Consider the following 22784-nt stretch of genomic DNA (forward strand, 5'->3'; position numbering starts at 1 on the left):
GGCTAAGACTCCACACTCCCAATGCAGGGGGCCCGGGTTCGATCCCTAGTCAGGGAACTAGATCCCACCTGCTGCAATTAAGAGTTGGCATGCCGCAACTAAAAAAAGATCCCACATCCCGCGTGCAGCAACTGAGCTGCAACTACAGTCCTGCATGCCACAACGAAGATCCTGCATGCCGCAACTAAGACCTGGCACAGCCAAATACATAAATAAATAGATATTTTAGAAAAAGAGTAGAACCCTGCTCCTCATCTTTCTCAGATTCTGTTTCATATTTCCATATTAATTGGACCTATCAGCTACCACTGTGGGAGAATGAAACCTTATTATTACAGTTTACAGTCATAGATGTGTCATTATCATTTGCTTTTTTGATATCCTTTATAATAATGTCTGGTTGTTATTTGGCCTACCTGGCATCTTGGACCATTATATCCCAGATCTCCTAGTAATGACTGATAGGGGCTTGATGTTTTTATGACCATGAGTAATGAGACTGTACACTCTACCTAATTAATTGTTTCCCAACTATATAATAACTCAGTTTCCATGTTCTCACAGAACTAGCCCACCCTCTTGTATCTTGCTATTTCCCTTGCTAGTTAGTTGATAAATTCTAACATATGCTCAGAATCAATTTGTCTTAGAAATTTGTCTTTTACCACAGTTCTGTGCTTAAAACGTTAAATCCTTGCCATGACTTACTAGGCCTCTCCCCACCAGTACCCCCCCCATCCGCATGTTACAGCCCCACCCACCTTCTTTTTCTACCCTGAGCTCACCCCAATCTCCCCAAGCCCATCCATCACCCTCTTTTGGGAGTGATGTGATGTGCTCCACTGTTCTGCTTAGTGTTCATCACCTCTTCAGTGAAGCCTCCCTGATCATCCAGACCAGGTAATTACCCCTGCTGGATGCACCCACAAGCCCCCTGTGCTTGCCCTTTGTAGCCCTCGTCAACTCTGTCTTTATTCAATGTTTGCCTTTCCAACCATACTGAGAGCTTTATGAGAGCAGGGCTGGTAGATGCCTTGGACACTTTGGATATCTATCTTTTGGCACTGTGCCTGATCCAAAGGAAGTTCTTCTTTCACTTAGGGATCTTTGGTGGCAAGCAAGCAAAAAGGGATCTGGGAAAAGACTCTGCAGTGGAGCCTGGAGGTTCAAGGGGAGCTGGTTGTGAGAGCAGGACCAGACATAAAATCTTACGCCACTGTCCTAAATTTAGCTAAAGACCACCAGGAACACACCTCTACAGTGTTATTACTCATTGCAACAAGGGAGAACACATACCATGGGGAACTGTGGCACTTCTCAGTAAGAGGGTGTTTGGATTTACTATAGGATTTGGGCTTGTGTCAAATGATTTCAGGAGGGTTCAAGGAAATGGGGTTTGCTCTGGATTAGACACTATCAGAAAGTGTGAGTAATTCTATGATTGGGCATCCTAATAAATCTTATCTACAAGGTGGAAGGAATGAAGTGAGGCTAAAGCTATAATTGGTAACAAAATAGATATTAGCCAGGATAGTGAGATGTTTGGTTATTTTTGTGGTTTTGACAATGTTCATGCTTTTGTCTGTGTTCATACATGACTAAAGAGTGGTCTTGTTTTTGTCTCGATTATCACAGTTAGAGTGGTTTTGTCTGATACTGACACTCTATGAAGTATTTTATGTTCAACAGGAGAACACCAAGGCTCAGCTATGAGTGTCAGGCCAGCTCCTAGCAACATCAGGCCTAACTGATAGAGCTGGGCCAGTTTCTAGCTGCCATGGGCTGCTTTTTTTTTTTTTTTACCAGCTTCCTATCCCTACCTTGATAGAGCCCTGGAGGAGAGAGCCCAATTAGCCAAACTTAGGTCACACCTCCACTCCTTGGCTGTCCTGGGCCTGTGAAAGAGTATCAGGTATAAGCTGGGGTAACATTTCACCAAGATACATTGTGTGGTATATTGGGTTCTTTTTTAAAAAAAATTATTTATTTTATTTATTTATTTTTGGCTGCACTGGGTCTTTGTTGCTGTGCATGGGCTTTCTCTAGTTGCGGTGAGCGGGGGCTACTGTTCGTTGCAGTGGATGTGCTACTCCCTGTGGTGGTTTCTCTTGTTGCGGAGCACGGGCTCTAGGCACGCGGGCTTCAGTAGTTGTGGCATGCGGGCTCAGTAGTTGTGGCACGCAGGCTTATTTGCTCCGCGGCATGTGGATCTTCCCGGACCAGGGCTCGAACCTGTGTGCCCTGCACTGGCAGTCAGATTCTTAACCACTACGCCACCAGGGAAGTCCCTGGGTTCTTAAAATAGAGAAATACTTCCCAACTGGTTGGTAAATAGGTGATGCCCTTCTACCGGGACCCCAGGGGCCACTTACAACCCAGGTATTAAAGGGTTAAGGCATGGCCCATTCTGACTGGCTGATGACACTGCCTGCTCTGTAATTCAATATTTTGAATATAACCTTTGGGTGAAAGTCTCCAGGGTAGCATTTATACTCCTACAAACAGTGATCCTCGGATGGGAAAGTAATCCCCCAACAAAAAATCAGGATATGCTGGGTGGTTAAACAAGAACACACATTCAATACAGTGTTCATTAAATGTTTGATATTGGATAGGCTGATGGACAAATGGATGAAAGTATCGAACAGGAAGAAAGAAATCAAGCAGGCTGCAGTTTCCATCCCTCCATCATACACGGGGGAACTTAATCTCTCCATTCCAGAGGTCAGGATGTTTAAAACAAATTCTTCTTCCTCTTAGTTCCTTTTGGGCAGTTCCCTGATGTTGTCCTCACCTGTACTGAGGGCCTGTTATCCAGCTCTGGTGCCAGGTGCAGCAGCTGGAGCTGAGGCTGCAGCATCGGGAGCCTTTGTGAGGTGGCCTTAGTGACGAGGGTGCTATGAGGCAGGGGCTACCCCGCCCTGAAGTGGCTGGGTCAGCCACACCAGTCCTGCCCTACAACTCCTGAACACCACCTGCCTGACCTAAGCTGTGTCATGTTGCTGGCCCTCCTGGGCGCCTGTGCTGTGGTGGGGCCGTTCCAGGGCCCTGAGTGGGAGCCAGTGCGGGGCCTGCTCTCCGAGGATCGCAGCTGCAGGGACCCTTGGTACTGCAGCAACCTGCTTGTCCTCTGCCTCTTTCTGATCCGGCAGGTCCAGCACTAGTGGCACCAGGTCACCAGGACCCACTCCAGCATGAGGAAGGTCATCAAGGTGAGGGGATCCCACACACCTCCTTCCCTCAACACCATGATTGTCTCAGTTATTTGTTATAAGGACCCTGTTCTATGCCCTGTGTATCAGAGATGAACTCAGACTGGTCAGGAAAAGCATTATCTTGCCCCAAACCCAGCGGTCACCCTGGACTTCTCTCTCCCTCACTCCTCATGATCAACCCACCTGCAAGTCCTATGGGCTCTACTTGCAACCCATATCTCGAATCTGATCACTTCTTAAAACTTCACCTCACCCTCCTGGGCAAAGCCACCCTCAGGGCTCACCTGGACTGTAGGTAGTGCCTTCTGCCTGGTTCTTGCCTTCTCTCTCACCCAACCATCGTCAGTGCTCCACGCAGCCAACAGAATGAACTTCTTCTTTCTCTTTTTAAAAATGTTAATCCAGACTTCCCTGGTGGCACAGTCGTTAAGAATCTGCCTGCCAATGCAGGGGACACGGGTTCGAACCCTGGTCCAGGAAGATCCCACATGCCGTGGAGCAACTGAGCCTATGCACCACAACTACTGAGCCTGCACTCTAGAGCCCGCGAGCCACAACTACTGAGCCCGCGTGCTGCAACCACTGAAGCCTGTGCGCCTAGAGCCTGTGGTCTGCAACAAGAGAAGCCACGACAATGAGAAGCCCACGCACTGCAACAAAGAGTAGCCCCCACTCGATGCAACTAGAGAAAGCCTGCATGCAGCAACGAAGACCCAACGCAGCCAAAAATAAATAAATAAATAAATTTATATTTAAAAAAATGTTAATCCAAGGGAATATACATACACAGATTATAAGTGTATAGATCAATGAATTTTTGCAAACTGAACACATCCAGGTGCAGCACTTGATTAAGAAACAGACCACTGGACTTCCCTGGTGGCGCAGTGGTTAAGAATCTGCCTGCCAGGGCTTCCCTGGTGGCGCAGTGGTTGAGAATCTGCCTGCCAATGCAGGGGACATGGGTTCGAGCCCTGGTCTGGGAAGATCCCACATGCCGCGGAGCAACTAAGCCCGTGAGCCACAACTACTGAGCCTGCGCGTCTGGAGCCTGTGCTCCGCAACACGAGAGGCCGCGACAGTGAGAGGCCCGTGCACCGCGATGAAGAGTGGCCCCCGCTCGCCACAACTGGAGAAAACCCTCGCACAGAAACGAAGACTCAACACAGCCAAAAATAAATAAATAAATTTATAAAAAAAAAAAAAAAAAAGAATCTGCCTGCCAAGGCAGGGGACACGGGTTCGAGCCCTGGTCCGGGAAGATCCCACATGCCACGGAGCAATGAAGCCCATGCGCCACAACTACGGAGCCTGCGCTCTAGAGCCTGCGAGCCACAACTACTGAGCCCACATGCCACAACTACTGAAGCCCGCACGCCTAGATCCTGTGCTCCACGACAAGAGAAGCCACTGCAATGAAGAGTAGCCCCCGCTCGCCGCAACTAGAGAAAGCCTGCACGCAGCAACAAACACCCAACACAGCCAAAAATAAATAAATAACAATAAAAATTTAAAAAAAATAAGAAAATCTTTAAAAAAAAAAAGAAACAGACCACTACCAGCAGCCCAGAAGCTTGCAGACACAACTGTGCTGATTTCTAATAGCATAGACTAGTTTTGTCTGTATGGAATCATACAGTAAGTTTTTTTTTGCACCTGGCTTAAGCCTAACATTATGCTCATGAGGAAGAACAAACTTTAAAAAAAAAAAACAGATCACAGGACTTTGCCACTCAAGACTCTGCAATGGCTCTGATGGATACACTTCTAGTCAAACTCAGAATAAAATCCAACTCCTAACCACAGCTCCGAGGCTCAGAATAATCTGCCCTGCATTCCTCTCTGACCTCATCTCCTAGCTCTCTCTTCATCACTCACTCATTCCATTCTGGCCACACAGGCCTCCTAGCTGTTCTTATACAAATAACCCAGTTCCATCCTCAGGGCCTTTGCACTAATGTCTCCTCCGCCTACAATGCTCTTTCCTCAGATGTCACTTGGTTTGTCCCTTGCTTCATTCAGGTCTCCATTCAAATGTCACCTCCTCTGAGAGGCCTCCTCTGACCAATATGTCTAAAGGAGCTAACGCCATTCCCACTCTGCTTTTATTTCCATTAGAACACTTTTCAAGGGCACTTCCCTGACAGTCCAGTGATTAAGACTCCACACTTCCACTGCAGGGGGCATGGGTCTGATCCCTGGTCGGGGAACTAAGATCCCTCATGCCATGCAGTGTGGCCAAAAAAAAAAAACAAAAAAAACCCAACAAAACACTTTTCAACACCTAACATTATGTTGTATACTTAGTTATTGTGTCTTCCATGTCTAAAAGACAGCTCCCAACAAAGACTTTGTCTGTTTTGTTCATGCTGGTACCACCAGCACCTAGAACAGTGCCTGGCCTGGAGTAAACTCTTTATCTTTCTTTCTTGAATGAATACTGTTTTCCCTAAGAGAACTGACTCCCCATTCCTGAGCCCCAGCATCCTCATCTGGATAATGGGGATTACAATCCTGATCTGAGGATTAGATGAGATAATGTGAATGCAAAGATTTTGCTTCTCTGTTCTCACCTACAGGTGCCACCACAGGAGTGGGCAGTGCCCTCCATGAGACATGACACTTGTTTCGGGCTGACCCCTGAATTCTTCTTCAGTCCTGGCAAGTTCAGGGGCCTGGGTGCCCAACAACGGGCCCAAAATAAGAGAGGGGAACACTGGAGGAGCCTCCAGGATTCATGGACCCAGTCTCTGCTTTCTTGTCAGCACCCAGGTCAAGGTTTACCTTGGGATGCCTCCACACCTTTGGAACACATCTTTTGCACCACCTCCTTTTCAAGCACCTGTATGCTACCTCAGGACAGTTCTTGGGAAGCGTGGCAGGTACCCTGGTGTCGTAGTGATGACCAGACTCACCTGATTTGCAAGCCACTGTCCCCTGCCCTGGACATGTGCCAAAGGATGGAGCAGCTGTTGGTCCACTCCCCGGAAGAACTGGTACCACTGGAGCATATTGTCAGCATGAGATGCCACCCCACCTCCATGGCCTCTCTCCCAAACCTCCCATCAGCCCAGAGGTTGCAGTTCTGTTCCAGAGAGTTCCTACCTGTTCCTTCCAACCAACAAGTGGGAATGCCCATCTGGAAGTCCTGGCGCTGCCCACGAGAGGCCTGGGCACCAGGGAGGGAAAACCGGACACTAGGCAGAGAGGATAGTAGAGAGACCCAGGCTCCAGGGTGGGTGAACCAGAGAGAGAGCAGAGGAGAGGATGCTTGGGAAATTCAGGCATCTGGAAGGCAACTCCCAATAAACTTTGGGATGGAGGACAAGGCAGAGCCTAAGGTCCTGGAGTGGGGAAGACAGAGACTAGTAATAAGTAAAGCTGTTGGAGAGATCTTGACACCATGGTGGGAGAATCAAGACCAGGTGGGAGTTGAGAATAGAGCTGAAAGTCAGAAACTACAGAAGAGAAATCAGAGGGATGCTGGAGGTGAGAATCTTCCTGAAACCCAGGCACGAAGAGGAGAGAAACAGGAACAGTTAAGATGTAAAATTGATGCAGAGACCCAAACGCCAATGTGGGAGACCCAGGATAGGAGTAGGAATAAGGATGCTATAGAGACCCAGTCTTTTGAGAAGAATAAGAAAGAAGCCAGAGGAGAGGATGAAGGAGAGACCCAGGCCCAAGGGTTGAGGAAGCAGGGCCAGACTGGAACTGAGAATGGTGGGGACACCCAGCTGCCAGGGTGGGGAAAACAAGACCAGATTAAAGGTGATACTAGTATAGAAATTCAGGCAGAAGAGAGGAGAAGAAAGGGCCAGGTTGGAGGTGAGAATGCTGTGAAAATCCAGATATCTGGGAGGGAGAACTTGGGGGAAGTGAAAAAAGAGGATGGCCTAGAGACCCAAGCCCTGGGGTGGGGAAAACAGGAATGCGTTCAAAGTGAGAATGTTACAGAGATCCAGACACCAGGGTGGGAGATGCAGGATCAAAACGGAAGTGAGAAAGCTGGGAAGGTCCAAGTATTTAGGGTAGAGATCCAGAAACAACTAAGACATGAACTTCAAGTGGGGTGGGGAAATCAAGGCCTGAAAACAGGTGAGGATGCTGGGGAAAGCCAGATATCTAGAAGGAAGAACTTCAGGGAGATAAGAGAGGAGGATTGGGTGGTGATCCAGGCACGATTTTGGGGAGACCAGAAACCAGTAGCAAGTGCAATTGGCAGAGAATTCAAGATACCATGTTGGGGGAATCAGGACCAGATTGGAGGTGAACACAGAGCAGAAATTCAGGCACTGGAGAAGAGAGACCAGAGAAAGAACGGAGATGAATACGGTACAAATATCCTGGCACCCAAGGCAGAGAACCAGAGACACTTAAGAGGTGTAACTCATGTAGAGACCCATCTACCAGGAAGGAGGAACCAGGAGCAGTTTGTTGGTGAGAATAGTACAGACATCCAGGCAACAGGGAAGAGAAACCTGAGAGGCGTTAAAGGTGAACATGGTAAAGAGACTCAGGAACTTGTGGAAGAAAACCAGCATCAGTTAAATAGTGAAATTAATGGAAGGATTCACATACCAAAGTGGAAAAATCAGGAACACATTAGAGGCAAGGATGGTGCAAATACCCAGGCATCTGAGGCAGAGAATTGGGGAGAATTAGCTATTAAAATTGATGTAGAAACTCATTCAGCAGAATGGAAGAAAGAGGAGCAGATGGGAGGTGAGAATGGTGCAGAAATTCCAGCTCCAGAGAAGAGAAACCAGAGAGAAGCTGGAGCTGAGAATGGTACAGAGACCTGGGCACCTGGGGAAGAAAACCAGAGTCAGTTAAGAGGTGACACTGATGAAAAGACTCATTTGTCAGATGGGAAGAACCAGGAGCAGATGGGAGGTGAGAATGAAACAGAAATTCAGGCACCAGAGAAGAGACCCCAGAGAGAAGCTGGAGGTGAGGATGGTACAGAGACCCAGAGACCTGAGAGACAGAATGAGGGACAGTTAGATGGTGAAATTGGAGAGAGCCACTCACCAGGGAGAAGGAACTGGGAGCAGACTAGAGGAATGAATGATGCAGAAAATCCAACACTGGAGAAGAAAAGCCAGAGAGAGTTTGGAAGCGAGGATGGTAGAAAGATCCAGAGACTTAGGGGAGGGAAGCAAAGACTGTTAAAAAGTAAGATTAATGGAAATGTCTGTACATCAGAGTGGAAGAACCAGGAACAGATTGGAGGTGAGAATGGTGCAGAATTTCAAATCCAAGAGAAGAGAAACCTGAGAGGGACCACAGGTGATGATGATAAAGAGACCCAGGCTCCTGGGGGAGACTTTCAGGGAGAGTTAAGGAGTGAAATCGATGGAGAGATCCAGATACAAGGGCAAGGAAGCCAGAATAAGGGTGAAGATGAGGATGCTGCAGAAATCCAGGATGTAGGGAGCCAGAGAAAGTGCAGAGCTGAGGATGCTGGAAGTCTTCGAGTACTAAGGGGAAGAAACAAGGGCCAAGTCAGAGGAAAGGATGCTGCTAAAGGCAATCTCCGAGTTGACTGTTCTGGGGGTGAGGGGCCCCCAGCCCTCACTGGCTCTGGATATGGGGCCATGGACCAGGAACAGGCTGTGGCCTCTGCGCCCTGCCCTGAGATGAAGCCTCTCCCCCACCAGAATGAACTCTTCCTGCTTGCCAGTGGGGAGGGAGAGGATTTGGCCAGCCAGAGCACGGCCACTGCCAGGAAGCACAGTGTCATTCCAGCCTCCTGGCAGGCCCAACCTAAACTCCAGAGAAGCCGACAAAGGGACAAAGGAGTGGTTCCAGGGAAGACCTCTGGCCTGACTCGACAGCTCAGGAACCCACAGTCTTTGGCTGCTCCCCTGGGCCTGCCCTCTGCCTGCCCCTCTGTCTCATGTGGCCAAGCCCCGCAAGCTGCCACAGCTCTGGTGGATTTTCCCACTGCCCTCACCATCCTGCCAAAGTGGCCAGTCCTCGAGAAGAGCCAGCTGCTGCTCCTGGAGTCCCTTATGCAGCGGAAGATTGCACACCTGAAGTGGGGCCTCCCCCAGCAGATCCTAGAGTCCTACTTGCGCTTCAACTTCTTAGCACCATGCCCACTGCCCCTTGGGGGGGTGAGGCTCCCTGGGTTACACAAGGCCTGTGAGCTGCAGGGGCAGCAGGAAAGGCATTGTGGGGCCCAGGACCCCAGTCCAGGCCTTAAGTCCCCAGAGAGGTCCCAGAGCGTTCGGCCCCTAGAAAGGGAAGGCTCAAAACCTCCTACGCAGGCCAGAGCTCTGGAGAAGCGTAGACCACACCAGACAGAGCCAATGGGCATTTCTATCCATCCTGAAAAGCCTAAGAGAGTCAGACCACCAGGGGGCCTCAGAGAACGACAGGATGTCCAGAAAGAGTCTCCTCCTAGGGCCAAACTCACTGCTCCCAGGAACCCCAGGCCTGCAGCAGAATCTAGTAACTGGTGTGGCCAAGAAAGGGTCCAAGAACTCTCCAGTGAGAACAGCGGGGGCAGGCAAATGGTCAGGCCAGGGGTCTCCCAGATGGCAGAGAGGGCTCCTGGCACAGTGAGGATCTCATACTCTGGGGCAGACCACTGGAGGAAGGAGCACGCATCTCAGGAGCCCCCCAGATTCAAATGTCAGCCGCCCACACACAGGAGAAGAGGAAGCCTGGAGCCGGAGGAAGGCAGAGGGGCCGGGCAGCAGCCTTCCTCCTGTTCCACAGACACCTTCAGCTCCAGTAGGAGTCTGCACTCTGCTGCAGCAAGGCTGAGCATGAGCTTTTTGAACAGGATTTCCTGGTGCCCACACTCGGCCAAGCCCCAGCACTTAGCCCCCAACCTGAGTGTGAGGGATCCTGAGCCTATCCTGCTTCCCAAAGTGGGTGACCCACATGCAAGGGAGGACAGCATCAGAGTCCACGCTTCTTTGAAGAGGGACCTTCAGCCACCAGGTCACTGCGGTGCTGGGGTTGCTCTTCCCAAAACAGAAGAACTTGAGGAAATTGAGAACCCACATGGGGCCCTAAGGAATCCACCAGCCCCCAAAAAGTTTGGTCTTACGAAGCATTTGAGGGGTTTCCTGCTCCAGCATGGCTTTAGGAAGTAGGCGGTGGGTCCAGAATCCTCAAAACACGTCAGAGAAGGCAGGAGAGTGGTCTGCTCACTCCCAAAGGGGATGATAAAATAACCTCTAATAAAATTGGTTATTTGGGCCCTGTAGGGTTCTGATTTCTTTGGTACATGTTTTATGAGTGCCCCGCTTTTGGGGTTTGGGATACTTTGTGGGTGGGATAGAAGCTACTTCTACTCTATGGTTTTGAAGGTTCAGGGAATGTGGGTCAGCCCAATGCCATCTCCTAACACCTCCCCTCTCCAGTTCCTCAGAGGAGGGTTTACTGAAGTTTCTATCATAGTTCAGTCCTGTCCTATTCCAAGCTAATTCTGATTGAGGTAGGATGCTCAAATAGCCTCAGCTGCTTGTGGGAGGGGTGGTGCTCTGCACCGGACACTATTATTCAGGTGCTTTTGGTCACAAGGAAGGGAGCTGATCACTGAGTATCTGCCCTGCTGGGATTCTGCTGCCCGTGAACAGATTTCACGGAAAAACCATTTCTACCTCTTCAATTCTCAAGCACTGGCAACCCTAAATCCTTGTTGTTTTCCCTCACCTCACCCTCCAGGACATCCTGGAGCTAATTGTTTTTTTCAATAAAGTCTGAAACTTCTTAGCTAAAAGGCATTATGTCTTGTGATACTTCTGTAGACAGCTTCAGCAGGTTGAAGCAGATTCACAGAACTCAAATTTAATTCAGAAAATTCAATTCAGGTTTTCTCCTCCTCTCTCCTTTATCCTCCCTCACTTCTTTCCTTTCTTCCCTTTCATTTAGCTTTCCTATTTTTAAATTCATTTTCAAACCAATACATGCTCATTAAAGGAAGTTTAGAAAATTCAAAAAAGGGAAAAACAATCCATAATCCCATCACCCAGTTAATGTTTTGATGTTTTTCTTCCTATGTGTTGCCTACCACTACTACGGCACTTATACTGGGGTTGGCAGGCTCTAAGAAGGCTCCCAATGCTCCCTACCTTCTGGTATTCATGCCCTGTGTATTCTCCTCTCCTCGAGTGTGGATTGGATCCAGTGACTCACTTCCAACGAATAGGATACAGCAGAAATGATGGAATGTCACTTCTGAGAACAGGTTACAAAGGCTGTAGCTTCCATCTTGGGCACCTTCTCTCAATTCTCTTGCTTGTTCCCTGAGGGAAGCTGTCCTCCATTTTGTGCACTGCCTTATGGAAAGGCACATGTGGCAAGGAACTGAGGCGGCCAATGGATAACAGCCCTCAAGAAAGTGAGGCCCTCAGTCTGGCAGTCTTTGAGGAAATGAATCCCGCCACCAATCATTTGAGTGAATTTGGAAGCAGATCCTTTGGCCCTAGTGAGCCTTGAGATGAGTACAACCTCATGAGAGACTTTGAGCCAGGGTCACCTTGCTAAGCCGTGCCTGGATTCCTGATCCACAGAAACTATGAGGTAATGTTTGTTGTTTTAAGCTGCTAAATATTGGGGTGTGTTAGTTTTCTATGGCTACTGTAACAAATTACCACAAACTTGGTGGCTTAAAACAACTGAAATTTATTCTCTCTGTTCTGGAGGCCAGAAGTCTGAATGAAATCAAGATGTCAGCAGGTCTACACTGCTACCAAAGGCTCTAGAGGGCAATCCGTTCCTTGTCTCTTCCAGCTTCTGGTGGCTGCAGGCATTTGTTGGCTTGCGGCACCATCACTCCAATCTCTGCCTCCGTGGTTACAGTGCCTCCTCCTTTACTCTGTGTGTCTCTTCTCAAGACAGTTATCATTGGATTTAGGGCCCACTGGATACTCTGCATGATATCTTCATTTCAAGATCCTTAATTACAACTGCAAAGATCCTTTGGAAAAAAGGTAATTTACAGGTTGTGGGGATTTTGGACGTTACATTAGTTTGCTCCAGCTGCTATAACAAAATAATACAGCATGGGTGGCTTAAACAACAGAAATTTATTTTCTCACAGTTCTATAGGCTAGAAGTTCAAGATCAAGGTTTTGGCTAATTTGGTTTCTGGTGAGAGCTCTCTTCCTGGCTTAGAGATGGTCACCTTTTCACTATGTCCTCACATGGCCTTTCCTCAATGCCTGTACATAAAGAGAGAGATAGATCTTTCTCTCTTCCTCTTTTTATAAGGCCTCCAATCCTATTGGATTAGGGCGTCACTCTTATGACTTCATTTAAACTTAATTACCCCCTTAAAGGCCCTATCTCCAAATACAGTCACATTAGGGGTTAGGACTTCAACATCTGAATCTGGGGGACGCAATTCAGTCCACAGCAGACATGGAGATGTCTTTTTGAGGGTCACCATTCAATCCATTACATGGATTGTTATGCAGCAACAGATAACTAATACAAATGTACCCTATTGTAATAATTTGCTTCTCTTTCTCGACTCGTTCTAGTTCCTTGAGGACAGGGACTGTCTCTTGCTCACTTTTGAATCCTCTAGATCCTAGCAGAGTTCCTGGCTCCAAATTTTGTCAAAAAGAATACATAACTTGTTGACATTAAAAAAATAAACATAGAATAATGTTTAATTATATGGAAGATGTACATGATATTTTTCTGAGAAAAGTTTACACACCTTTGTATGTTGCTGTTGTAAAAAGGTGTAGAAAAAGACTAGAAGAAAATAAATCAAAATATTATTTTTTCTTCTATTTTCTTCACTGAACATATATTACTGCTATAATATAATTTAATGGTGTTGAATAAATGTTTGCTTATTTATTTTACATACTTATGTATATAATTCTGCATCTTTTGTACACAGCATTTTAACGAGGATTTTTCCATGTTAATATCTACTTTTCTCAAGAATCAGTTCATAATACTCCATTAAAAATAATCCATTGTTTTCCAAATTATTTTGCCATGGAAAGCACTTTTTCTACTCCGTCACACTGCTTCTGAATGTAGAAAACATCTCTTGAACCTATCTCCTTTAATACTAACCGGTTGCTGGGCACTTTGGCGCTAATTAAATCCTTGTAGATTGACGGGTTTTGTTAATATACTTAACAACAAACTATTTTTTCTTCTTCAGTATTCCTTCTGCGCTCACAAAATCGCAAGTACTGTGCAGCCCTCTGTGAGACGATATTTTAAGGGGACCATCTTAGAATCTCTGAAAGAAAGGTGTCACCTTAGATTGTTTGAGAGAAAGGTGCCACGTAAATTTAAAATAATAGTGCTGATAGTTTTTCGATAAGAATCCCTGAGATCGTTTACTTTTTTAATACCACAAATAGATTGTTTCCTTTTTCAAGGCTAATAACAGCGTCTTTATAAATGCTTTTCAACCTTCGGCGTGGTAAAGACGAATTCCTGCAGGCTCCAAGAGCAGCTTGGAGCTTAGAGGCACGCTCTTCCGATTCCTGCGGCGCGTCACCCGCTCGCAGGGGCCGCTGCTCTCCTGAGACTGGCTGGTATTCGGTTCGCGCAGGCGCATTACCCGTCTCCCCACGCGCCCGCGTCGAGCTCTGCCAAGTGCGCTTGCGCATAAACTACGCGGGAAAAGGTGCTGCCGTGGTAGAACGCAAGCGGAGAGATGGCTGTGAGGGAGCCGGCGGCAGGCCTTCCCGGGCCCGGGAGGGACGAAGAGGCGGCACTGCTCTTCGAGAGGGCCCATTACCGGCACGACCCGCGGTGGCTGCTGCCCATGTCCCCACGCCTCTGCCTGGCCTGCGCGCTGGAGCTGCTGCCGGAGCCTAGCGTATCGGTGCGAGCTGGCATTTCCCTCACCAACCGGGCGGGAGCAACTCCCTTCAACCGGACGCACCTTCCCCGAAACTAAGCCGGGCCCACCCGTCTCGTTAAATCTAGCCCCTAAGCAGGCCCACCCCCTTACCGGCCACGGCGGCCTACCCCGCAGACCGCTCAGCATCCCCTTTACAAAGGAGGCCCAGACCCTGGCTCTGCGCCTCAAGTGGGCCTACCCTGTCCGCACTAAACCCGGGGCTCCCAGGGCCCCCAGCCTAGACTCACTGGCACGCGTTCCCACCTTCCCGTAAGCCCTTCTCTCAGCTGCCCTGCCCTTTGCTGACCCTCTCTCCACTTCTCCAGGGTTTAGCCTTCGCTCAGGCTCCCTCCCATTTGAGTCCCCGCTCAGCCTGAGGGCAAGGCGCGCGCACCCTGGGGGCTTATTCCTTCGCTTTCTGATTGTGCGAATGGGAGGAGGGGGCTCCTTGGGCTCCGTGGGGGCAGGACGAGTGGAAGTTCCGGCCGAGCAGGAGTGGGGTGAGGGGAAGAGCTTTCTGAGAGGCAGAGCTGGCTGAAGCGTGGGCTGCGTGTTCCTTCAGTGCCTACCCACCTTCGCAGTGAGTTTTTTGTCCGTGGAGACCTCCAAGAAGAGTTTGGGAGATGACTGTTCTCTCAGAGTCACAGGGCTGGAATTGTTGCCGTGGGTGGGTGGGGGATGAGCTAGATCATTGGTTCTCAAATTTTTGCTCTAGGGATGGCTTTACACTTTTTTTTTTTAAATTATTTATTTATTTTTGGCTGTGTTGGGTCTTCGTTGCTACCGGGCTTTCTCTAGTTATGGCCAGCGGGGGCTACTCTTCGTTGCAGTGCGCGGGCTTCTCATTGCGGTGGTTTCTCTTGTTGGGAGCACGGGCTCTAGGCGAGTGGGCTTCAGTAGTTGTGGCACTTGGGCTCAGTAGTTGTGGCTTGCGGGCTCTAGAGTGCAGGCTCAGTAGTTGTGGCACGCGGGCTCAGTAGTTGTGGCGCATGGGCTTAGTTGCTCCACGGCATGTGGGATCTTCCCCGACCAGGGATCAAACCCATGTCCCCTGCATTGGCAGGCAGACTCTCAACCATTGTGCCACCAGGGAAGTCCGGCTTTACACTTTTTAAAAGAGTTGAGGACCCCCAAAGAGCTTTTGTTTATTTACTGTATTAAAAATAACAAAAGTTTAAAGTATTCATTTAAAAATAATAGTAGGGCTTCCCTGGTGGTGCAGTGGTTGAGAATCCACCTGCCAATGCAGGGAATACGGGTTCGATCCCTGGTCCGGGAAGATCCCACATGCCGTGAAGTAACTAAGCCCGTGCGCCACAACTAGTGAGCCCGCGTGTCACAACTACTGAAGCCCGCGTGCCTAGAGCCTGTGCTCCACAACAAGAGAAGCCACCGCAATGAGAAGCCCGTGCACCGCAACGAAGACCCAACACAGCCATAAATAAATAAATAAGTTTATAAAAATAATAGTCCATTACATATTAATATAATTCTTTTTATTTTGGCAAAATATAGGTATTGATAACATACAATTTACTATTTTTAGTGTACAGTTCTGTGGCATAAATGATTTAAAAAATAAAAATAACTATTTTCAGAACAAAAAAGAGTGCAAGGAATGTCTTTGTTTTACATTTTTGCAAATCTTTTTAATGTCTGGCTTAATAGAGGACAGCCGGGTTCTCATATATTTCTGCATTTTATCTGTTGTGACATGCCCCCTTTGAAAAATACTGTACCCTTGTAAGAGAATAAGTGGAAAAGGCAAATAGCATCTTAGTATTATACGGAAATAATTTTGATCTTGTGGATCCCCTGAAAGTGTTTTGGGCACCCTCAGGGATCCGAAGACTATACTCTGAGAACCGCTGGGCTAGCTGGTAACGTCTGCAATATCACTGAGGCTAGAGTTCTGAGGCTGCCATTGTTGGACAGTGAGAGATAGAGATGAATAAGACAATGAGGTAGGGAAGAAAATAAGAGAACACATTCCTGGGAATTTAGAAGGTGGACATATTTGTGGTCAAGTGCTGTGTGGGATAAGGAGTGAAATTAGGAAAGGTTTTTTAGAGGAGGAAGCATTTGAATTACGCTTGAGAAGATGGGTAAGATTTGGGCTAGAGGAAATGAGGGAGCTTTTTCTAGGAGGCAAGGATTAGCAAGGATGAGTTTGGGGAGGTAATCAGAATGTGTTTGAAGGGCAGTTGAGGGAGGTGAGATTGGAGAGCCAGGGTTGAGATCAGTTCCTTTAAGAGTTTGAATCCAAGCTAAGGAGCTTGGATTTAATCTGCCAGGTGAAGGAACGTCATGGAAATTTTTTGAGTAACTCATTTAGATCACTAGCTTAATGCATTATGTGGGAGGAATTGGTGAAGGAGAACAGGAGACTTAACACAGTTTAGAGGCAATAAGAGATGCAACTTCTCCACCTTTTTTTGAACACACTTTTCTTAGCTTCAGTTTTCACCAGTTGAAGGGGTGATGTAGTCAGTTGTACCCATGCTCCAGTTCTATCCTCGGTGCACACCCCTTTTTTGACCTAAGTTTTGCTATTGTCTTGAGTACTTTGCACAGCTGCTACCCAGTTCCCTGTATAGGGAGGTGAATTGAGTGTGAAGATTTATATCTACATTGAATGGAAGAATGAATTTTTCTGTACCTACCTCAGTGAGGCTCATGAATGGTCCCTGGTATCACTCTCACAGACTGTGGAAAGAGCACTGACCTTGGACAACACCTGGTTGGACACTTAGATTTGAGTCCTTGGGAAGGTGTCTGAGCCTCAGTTTTCTCATCTCCAAAATGGCGATAATAATATCTGTTTTTGCTTGCTTTACCAACTCATTAGGCTTAAATGAGCTATTCGACAAAAGAGTGATTTGTGAACAGTAAAGTGCTATGTAAATATACTTTATTAGGAACCTTCGCTCTTGTATAATCCTTTGTTTGAACACATGGATTCCTGTGTGTAAATGATGCCCTTTTTCATACTCCATAGTTTAGATGATCCTACCAGTATTATCTTGTAATTATATTTGGAAATTACACTTGTTTGGGTTCAGAATGGCTGAGACTTGGTTGCTATTGAATATTTTTCTTCTTCTGCTCCAAGTTGGTGCGCAAGAAGCACGTGCTGTCCGGCTTCCGAGATGCTCTCATGAGGCATGCCTCCCTGGTCATGCAGCTGGTGGCTCAGGATCAGAGAGTCTGTATCCACTTCATAAACATGCTTTTCGGTGAGATTGAAAGGAAAACTTGGCATGAATTTTGCATGTATACCTTGTACATTTGCTTTTGGGGTCTTGGAGAAATGGTCTTGGAACCACAGTTTAGACTTTTTGCGATGTAACAGTTTAACTTACTAGTAAATTGTTTTGTCATAATAATGAAGAAATTGTCCCCTTTCTAAGATACACGATGCATCGTATGTTAACTGGCTTTACCACAGCTCAGAGGTTAGTAAAAGTGTGAAGATGAATGTAGGAAATGTGTGATCTTTCAAAAAGTCCAGTCTCTGTGGTCTTTGAACAGGATTAGAAGTCAGATCTGGAGTCTGCTGATCTGAGTGTGACCCTGATTGAGTTACTTCTTCTCTTCTGTACCTTAGTTTCTTCATGTGTAAAATGAGATGGATTAAAAGGTCCCTTCTTTTAATACAATTATAATGTCCTATGGAATGAGCCCTTTTAGGGAGGAAGGGAGCTAATTCAAATTGGGTGCTTTTCTCTGCTGGAGGCTTTTCAGGCTTTTAACTGCCAGGACAGTCTTTTAAGGGAGAGAGGATGATCCCCAAGGCTCAGGGAGGTCTTAGCTAACAGCTGGCAGAACTGGAATTTTACCCCAGGTCTGTTAGAGACTCCAGAACACACAGTTTTTGTGCTGTGCCACACTGACTATTTTTATCCTTTTAAAGCCAGAGTGGGTTACTGAAAATCTGGGGTTTGGTGCTGAGGATAGACTTTAGCTGGGACATTGCTTAAAGCTGCTGTTAGTCTTAGAGTTCAGTGTGCCTTTCTGGATTTGTTTCTCTTTTATCTGTTAACCATCCCCCTCTTACCTCCTTCTGCTCCAAGGACTGTTATGCAATGTAGAGGATGGGAGTATAACAGACCTCTGTATTGAAGGTAAGATAAAAGTGTGTGTACCTAGCATTTGAAGCTGGGGATATTAGCCTGAATTGCAGCTTTGATTATTTGAGACCTTGATGAAATGTTCCATTTTAGAGACAGATAAAGAAAATTCAATTGTCAATCATTAATTCTGCATTTCTTTCTTGGGCACCTACTCTGTGCCAAGTACTGTATCAGACACTAGGGTTGTATCTGACATGGTCCCTATCCTCTAAGAGTTTACAATCTGGAAGAGAGATTGTCTGGTAAATAACAAGGGCTGATGAGTGCTGTTACAGAGACATGTACAAAACTCTGTTTTTATTACATTCATATTGGTTGGTTGGAAGTTGTCTGCACATAGGTGGTGGTTAAAGCTGTGGAAGTGCCTGGGTTTACCTATAAAGGACTCAAGAAGAAGGAAGACAAGAGCATTGGAATGAGAGGATTCTTTTCTTTTTTTTTTCCTTTTTTTAATAAACTTATCCATTTCATTTTATGTTATTTTTGGCTGCATTGGGTCTTCGCCACTGCACGCAGGCTTCTCATTGTGGTGGCCTCTCCCGTTGCAGAGCACGGGCTCCAGGCACGCGGGCCTCAGCAGTTGAGGCACGCGGGATCAGCAGTTGTGGCACGCGGGCTCTAGCGCGCAGGCTCAGTAACCGTGGCTCACGGGCTTAGTTGCTCCACAGCATGCGGAATCTTCCTGGACCAGGGCTCAAACCCATGTCGCCTGCATTGGCAGGCGGACTCCCAACCACTGCGCCACTAGGGAAGTCCCTGGGATGAGAGGATTCTTGCCAAAAGAGCAAGAACGGTATCAGGATATAGTCACGAAACATAAACCACACAAGTTATTTGAACAGAAAAAATCTTTAAAGAATTATTGACTAGGTAACTGAAGGCAAAAGCGAACCGAGTTTCACCGAGGTGGCAATTTTTGAAAACAGCTTCCACCCCTAGGGATAGGGAAACAAAGGGAGAGGTTGGAATTATTAAGACTTACAAGTTTGGAGGAAGGACCCCATACGTGAAACACAGACCTCTGAGGAGAGGATGTGGCTTGGCTGCTGCTGGGTCCATGACTATCCAGACACGCAGTTAGCAGCTGTAACCGCTAGCAGCTGTGACAGATAAGTGAATATGACCTGTATGTACTTTTGCCCATCTCTCAGTCTAGAGAATGTGGACAGAGTACCCCTTGAAGGTCTGACAACTGGCAGGGGTGGGGAGATTTCCCTTCACCATTTTCCTCAAGGCCACTCTTGAGTGGGGCTATAATTCTAAAGCCATCTGCTCCTGGTTGGTACCAGCATAGCTTGCAGAACCCTCATCAGATCCCAGGAACTTCAGTGAGGTGGTGGATACTAGATGGAGATTGCAAAACTAGAGGGAGAAGGACTTGCTCCTTCCTCACTGTTTCCTGTTTGCTTCCTGCCTTCCTGTTTCTGTGAGTGTTGTCCTAGAATGCTTCTTTACCCTGGAGGTGGCAGAGCCTTCCCTCAGCAGCAGCCAAATCTAGTCTGCAGCTTTCCCCACACTTGTAGAGCCAGCCTCTTCTCTACTCCTCCTCAAAGACACCAGCAGAAGCATCACAAACAGTTGTATAGAAGGTCAGGTTTGGGGTTGAGCGATAATATTATCGCCGATTATTGGCACAGGAACTAACTCATAATTCTGTTTTTTTCATATATGAAGTAGCAAATTCTGAGGAAGGAAAAAGGTAGAAATAATATAGTAGTTTTCAACCTTGGCTTCACAGTAGACTTACCTGGGAAACTAAAAAAGTATCCAGATGCTTAGACTCTTTATCTAGAGATTCTGATTTAATTGGTCTGGGGTGGGACTTGGGTGCTAGTTGTTTTTTCTTTTTTCTTTTTTTAAGCTTCCTAGGTGATTCTAATGTATAGCCTAGTTGTCAACCATTGATGAAAAACAGTGAAGAATGGGGGAGATAGAAAAGACTAATGCCGATTAACACAAGCAAATGACTTTGATTAGAAGGGCTATGAAGAGTGAACTCTGGGCCATGGGTTGTCTTCTGATTAGTAATGTTATTGTGTCTGCTCAGTCCTTATCCAGCTTACAACTCAGCTGAAGTTAGAGCAGACCATTCATTGCCTGCTGGATGAGTGTCACAAAGAGGTCAGTAAAGTAGCTGTTGGTTCTTGAGTACCCCTCAGAATCCTCAGATGTCAGAGCTGGGTCAACCCTTCTTTGGATAGATGGGGAGATTGAAATCCGGAGAGGAAAAGGGACTTGCCTGAGGTCACTGAGTCAGTGGCAGAGCCAGAGCTAGGGTCTGGGTCTTCTGCTCCAGTACTCTTTGTAGCTTCTTTCCTTCCCTTTTCAATCTCCCAAATGCTGCCTCCGTGTGCTGAAGTCCATTTTCTGGCATAATCATCCATGGCCATTCTCTATATCCTCCTAAATATAATACAGATTTCCTTGATGAATTTATTAAGGAAATATGTTCACTATGTCTTGGCTTAGTATTTTTGTTTGGTTTATTTTGTACTGAAGGCATTTGGTTTTATCAGCATCTAAGGTAAACACTGAAAAGGTATATTTAACCTGCTTTCTTCAGTGTAGTCACAGATATCAGTTGAACAAGCAGCTTCTGCATTGTGTTTAAGATTTAGGGATAATATCAGAGTCACTTTTTTTTTTTTTGCAAAAGGAAGACAAATGCTCATTTAACACCATCAAGAGCAACATTTAATTAGAAATAATGTTAAATAATCATGTCATTATAATTACTTGCATGTGGTTAATATATGATTGAATTTATAATTATATATATCAACATTTATCATTATGATTATGCCACTTAACATTTTGAGCACTTTCTGTATGCTAGGCACTATGTTGGTACTTTACATGCACCATCTCATTTAGTCCTCCCAACAACCCTATGAAGTTGGTCCTATTATTAATTCCCACCAGAAGAGTTAAGAATCTTACTTAAGGTACTACAGCTAGTCAGTAGAAAAGGTGAAATATGTACTATTGACTCTGCCTGTAAAGCATCAAGCATAGTACCTGACAAATAGAATGTTCAGTAATAGTAGCTATAATAATGATGATGATAATCAATTTTTTTTGCAATGAACTAGAATTCCATCTTTATGATGTTCCCAAATTTCACCTCCCAGTTTCTGGCTCCATAAGAGGCAAGATATGCTAATTCTAATTTAGTTTAACAAACATGTACTGAGGACACTGAGAGGAATCTGACTCAGTCCCTTTCCTTTGGGGCTTCCCAGTCCAATAGGGGATATAGACACTTAGCTAAAGAGGCTGATTACTGACTGTGGTGAGAGACACATGCAGTACAGGGTTTGGTGTGGATAGGGCAAGATGAATTTTGGTGGGAGATCTGTCCTGACCCTAATTTATAGAGCAGAGTATGTTCACTCTCTGTAGCTGTGTAACATGCCCTCCATGCGAGGCAGCCTGGCCACCCTGACCCTCCTCGGCAAGTTGGTGGATGCGATCCCTGCTCTGGCAGACAAGCTTGTGATGGAGCACAGTGAGTGACCTCTGGGGAAGAGCTACCACTACCCTTTCACCTGTTTTGATCACACTTCCATCTGGGTGGTCCATCCACTGTGTACATCTGGGAAGTCATTACTTTCCTTCTCTAGGCTTTAGTTTCCCCGTCTGCAAAATCTGCTCTATGTTGGCCAATTGGAAAAAAAAGTGTTTCTCAACTCTGGTCTTGGGCTCCTTCAATTCTTTTTTTTAACACAAAAGAATTAAGTACCTACTATGAGCCTTCCTTTCAGGTGGGAGGAAGAATTAATTCTAGAATATAGAAGCACTTTTTTTCTATCAGTAAAAGCAAATAAATATCTCACAAAGTATTTATCCAAGGGTAAATCACTTAACTTCTCTAAGCCTTGGTTTTCCCTTTTGATTAAGTTCCCAGAAATCATGTATTGTGGGGGATTTTAGGGGATTACCATCACTATTCCATTCAGGGCAATAGTTTGGAGTGTCATCTAGCAGTTGACATTATGAGGTTCCCCTGGCCCCTTGGTTGTTTTCTGAATAGGTGACCTGATGGAACATCTGTTGAGAGGTTTAGTATACCCCAGTGAGAGGGTGCAAGCTTCTGTCTGCTACCTTTATGGGAAGCTGTACTCCTCACCAGTTGCAGCCGAGATGCTTTTGGGCCATTTCCGGGAGAAACTGTGTCCTCTCTTCCTTTCCACCATGGATGGTGCCCAGACAAAGGAGCTAAAGATCAACTGCTTGGGTAAGACATGGGACTGGAGAGAAAAGAGAAAGCTTTTGAGGTTTTGCTTGAGGATTTGAGATATTGGCTCACTAGTGGTGGGGAGGTTTGCTGCTTTGCAAAGGATGGAAGCTGTGGGTTTGGTAGATAAGAGGCACAGACTGTGAAAGATGCCTAATGTTGGTGTGGTATCCTAAGAATGTCATCTTTGGAAGGAGAAGAGGAAGAAAAGTGGGACAGCAATTTTTTTGCCTCTGGTCTTTATTGCATGCCCTGGTGCATCCTGTACTTGCTGCCAAATTAATCTTCACACTGCATAGCTTGCATCCTGTCAGTCTCCTATTTGGAAAATCATCTATGGCTCCCTCTGGCCTCCA

The 22784-nt window shown here is 46.5% G+C and overlaps 3 protein-coding genes across 3 annotated transcripts in view; all 3 read left to right on the top strand.

The window, feature by feature from the left end:
• The first annotated feature begins 6532 nt into the window (after window positions 1–6532).
• Window positions 6533–8856, top strand: LOC132373800 (uncharacterized). Its single transcript, XM_059937400.1, has 2 exons — window positions 6533–8774; window positions 8825–8856. The coding sequence occupies exons 1-2, from the start codon at window positions 6533–6535 to the stop codon at window positions 8854–8856; spliced, it is 2274 nt and encodes a 757-aa protein (XP_059793383.1).
• A 1-nt stretch (window position 8857) lies between these two features.
• On the top strand, window positions 8858–13738 carry LOC132373801 (uncharacterized). The gene is made up of 2 exons (XM_059937402.1): window positions 8858–9713; window positions 13653–13738. The coding sequence occupies exons 1-2, from the start codon at window positions 8858–8860 to the stop codon at window positions 13736–13738; spliced, it is 942 nt and encodes a 313-aa protein (XP_059793385.1).
• A 98-nt stretch (window positions 13739–13836) lies between these two features.
• The window catches only part of MEI1 (meiotic double-stranded break formation protein 1), a 67088-nt gene continuing 58140 nt past the window's right edge, over window positions 13837–22784 (top strand). The window contains exons 1-6 of the mRNA XM_059934876.1: window positions 13837–14040; window positions 17171–17294; window positions 18132–18182; window positions 20239–20312; window positions 21594–21699; window positions 22225–22428. Of these exons, the coding sequence (XP_059790859.1) occupies window positions 13870–14040; window positions 17171–17294; window positions 18132–18182; window positions 20239–20312; window positions 21594–21699; window positions 22225–22428 (730 nt within the window). The 5' untranslated portion in view covers window positions 13837–13869. The remainder of the gene's footprint in view (window positions 14041–17170; window positions 17295–18131; window positions 18183–20238; window positions 20313–21593; window positions 21700–22224; window positions 22429–22784) is intronic.

The sequence above is a fragment of the Balaenoptera ricei genome, chromosome 10 (assembly GCF_028023285.1).
Source record: "Balaenoptera ricei isolate mBalRic1 chromosome 10, mBalRic1.hap2, whole genome shotgun sequence".
Lineage (NCBI taxonomy): Eukaryota > Metazoa > Chordata > Mammalia > Artiodactyla > Balaenopteridae > Balaenoptera > Balaenoptera ricei.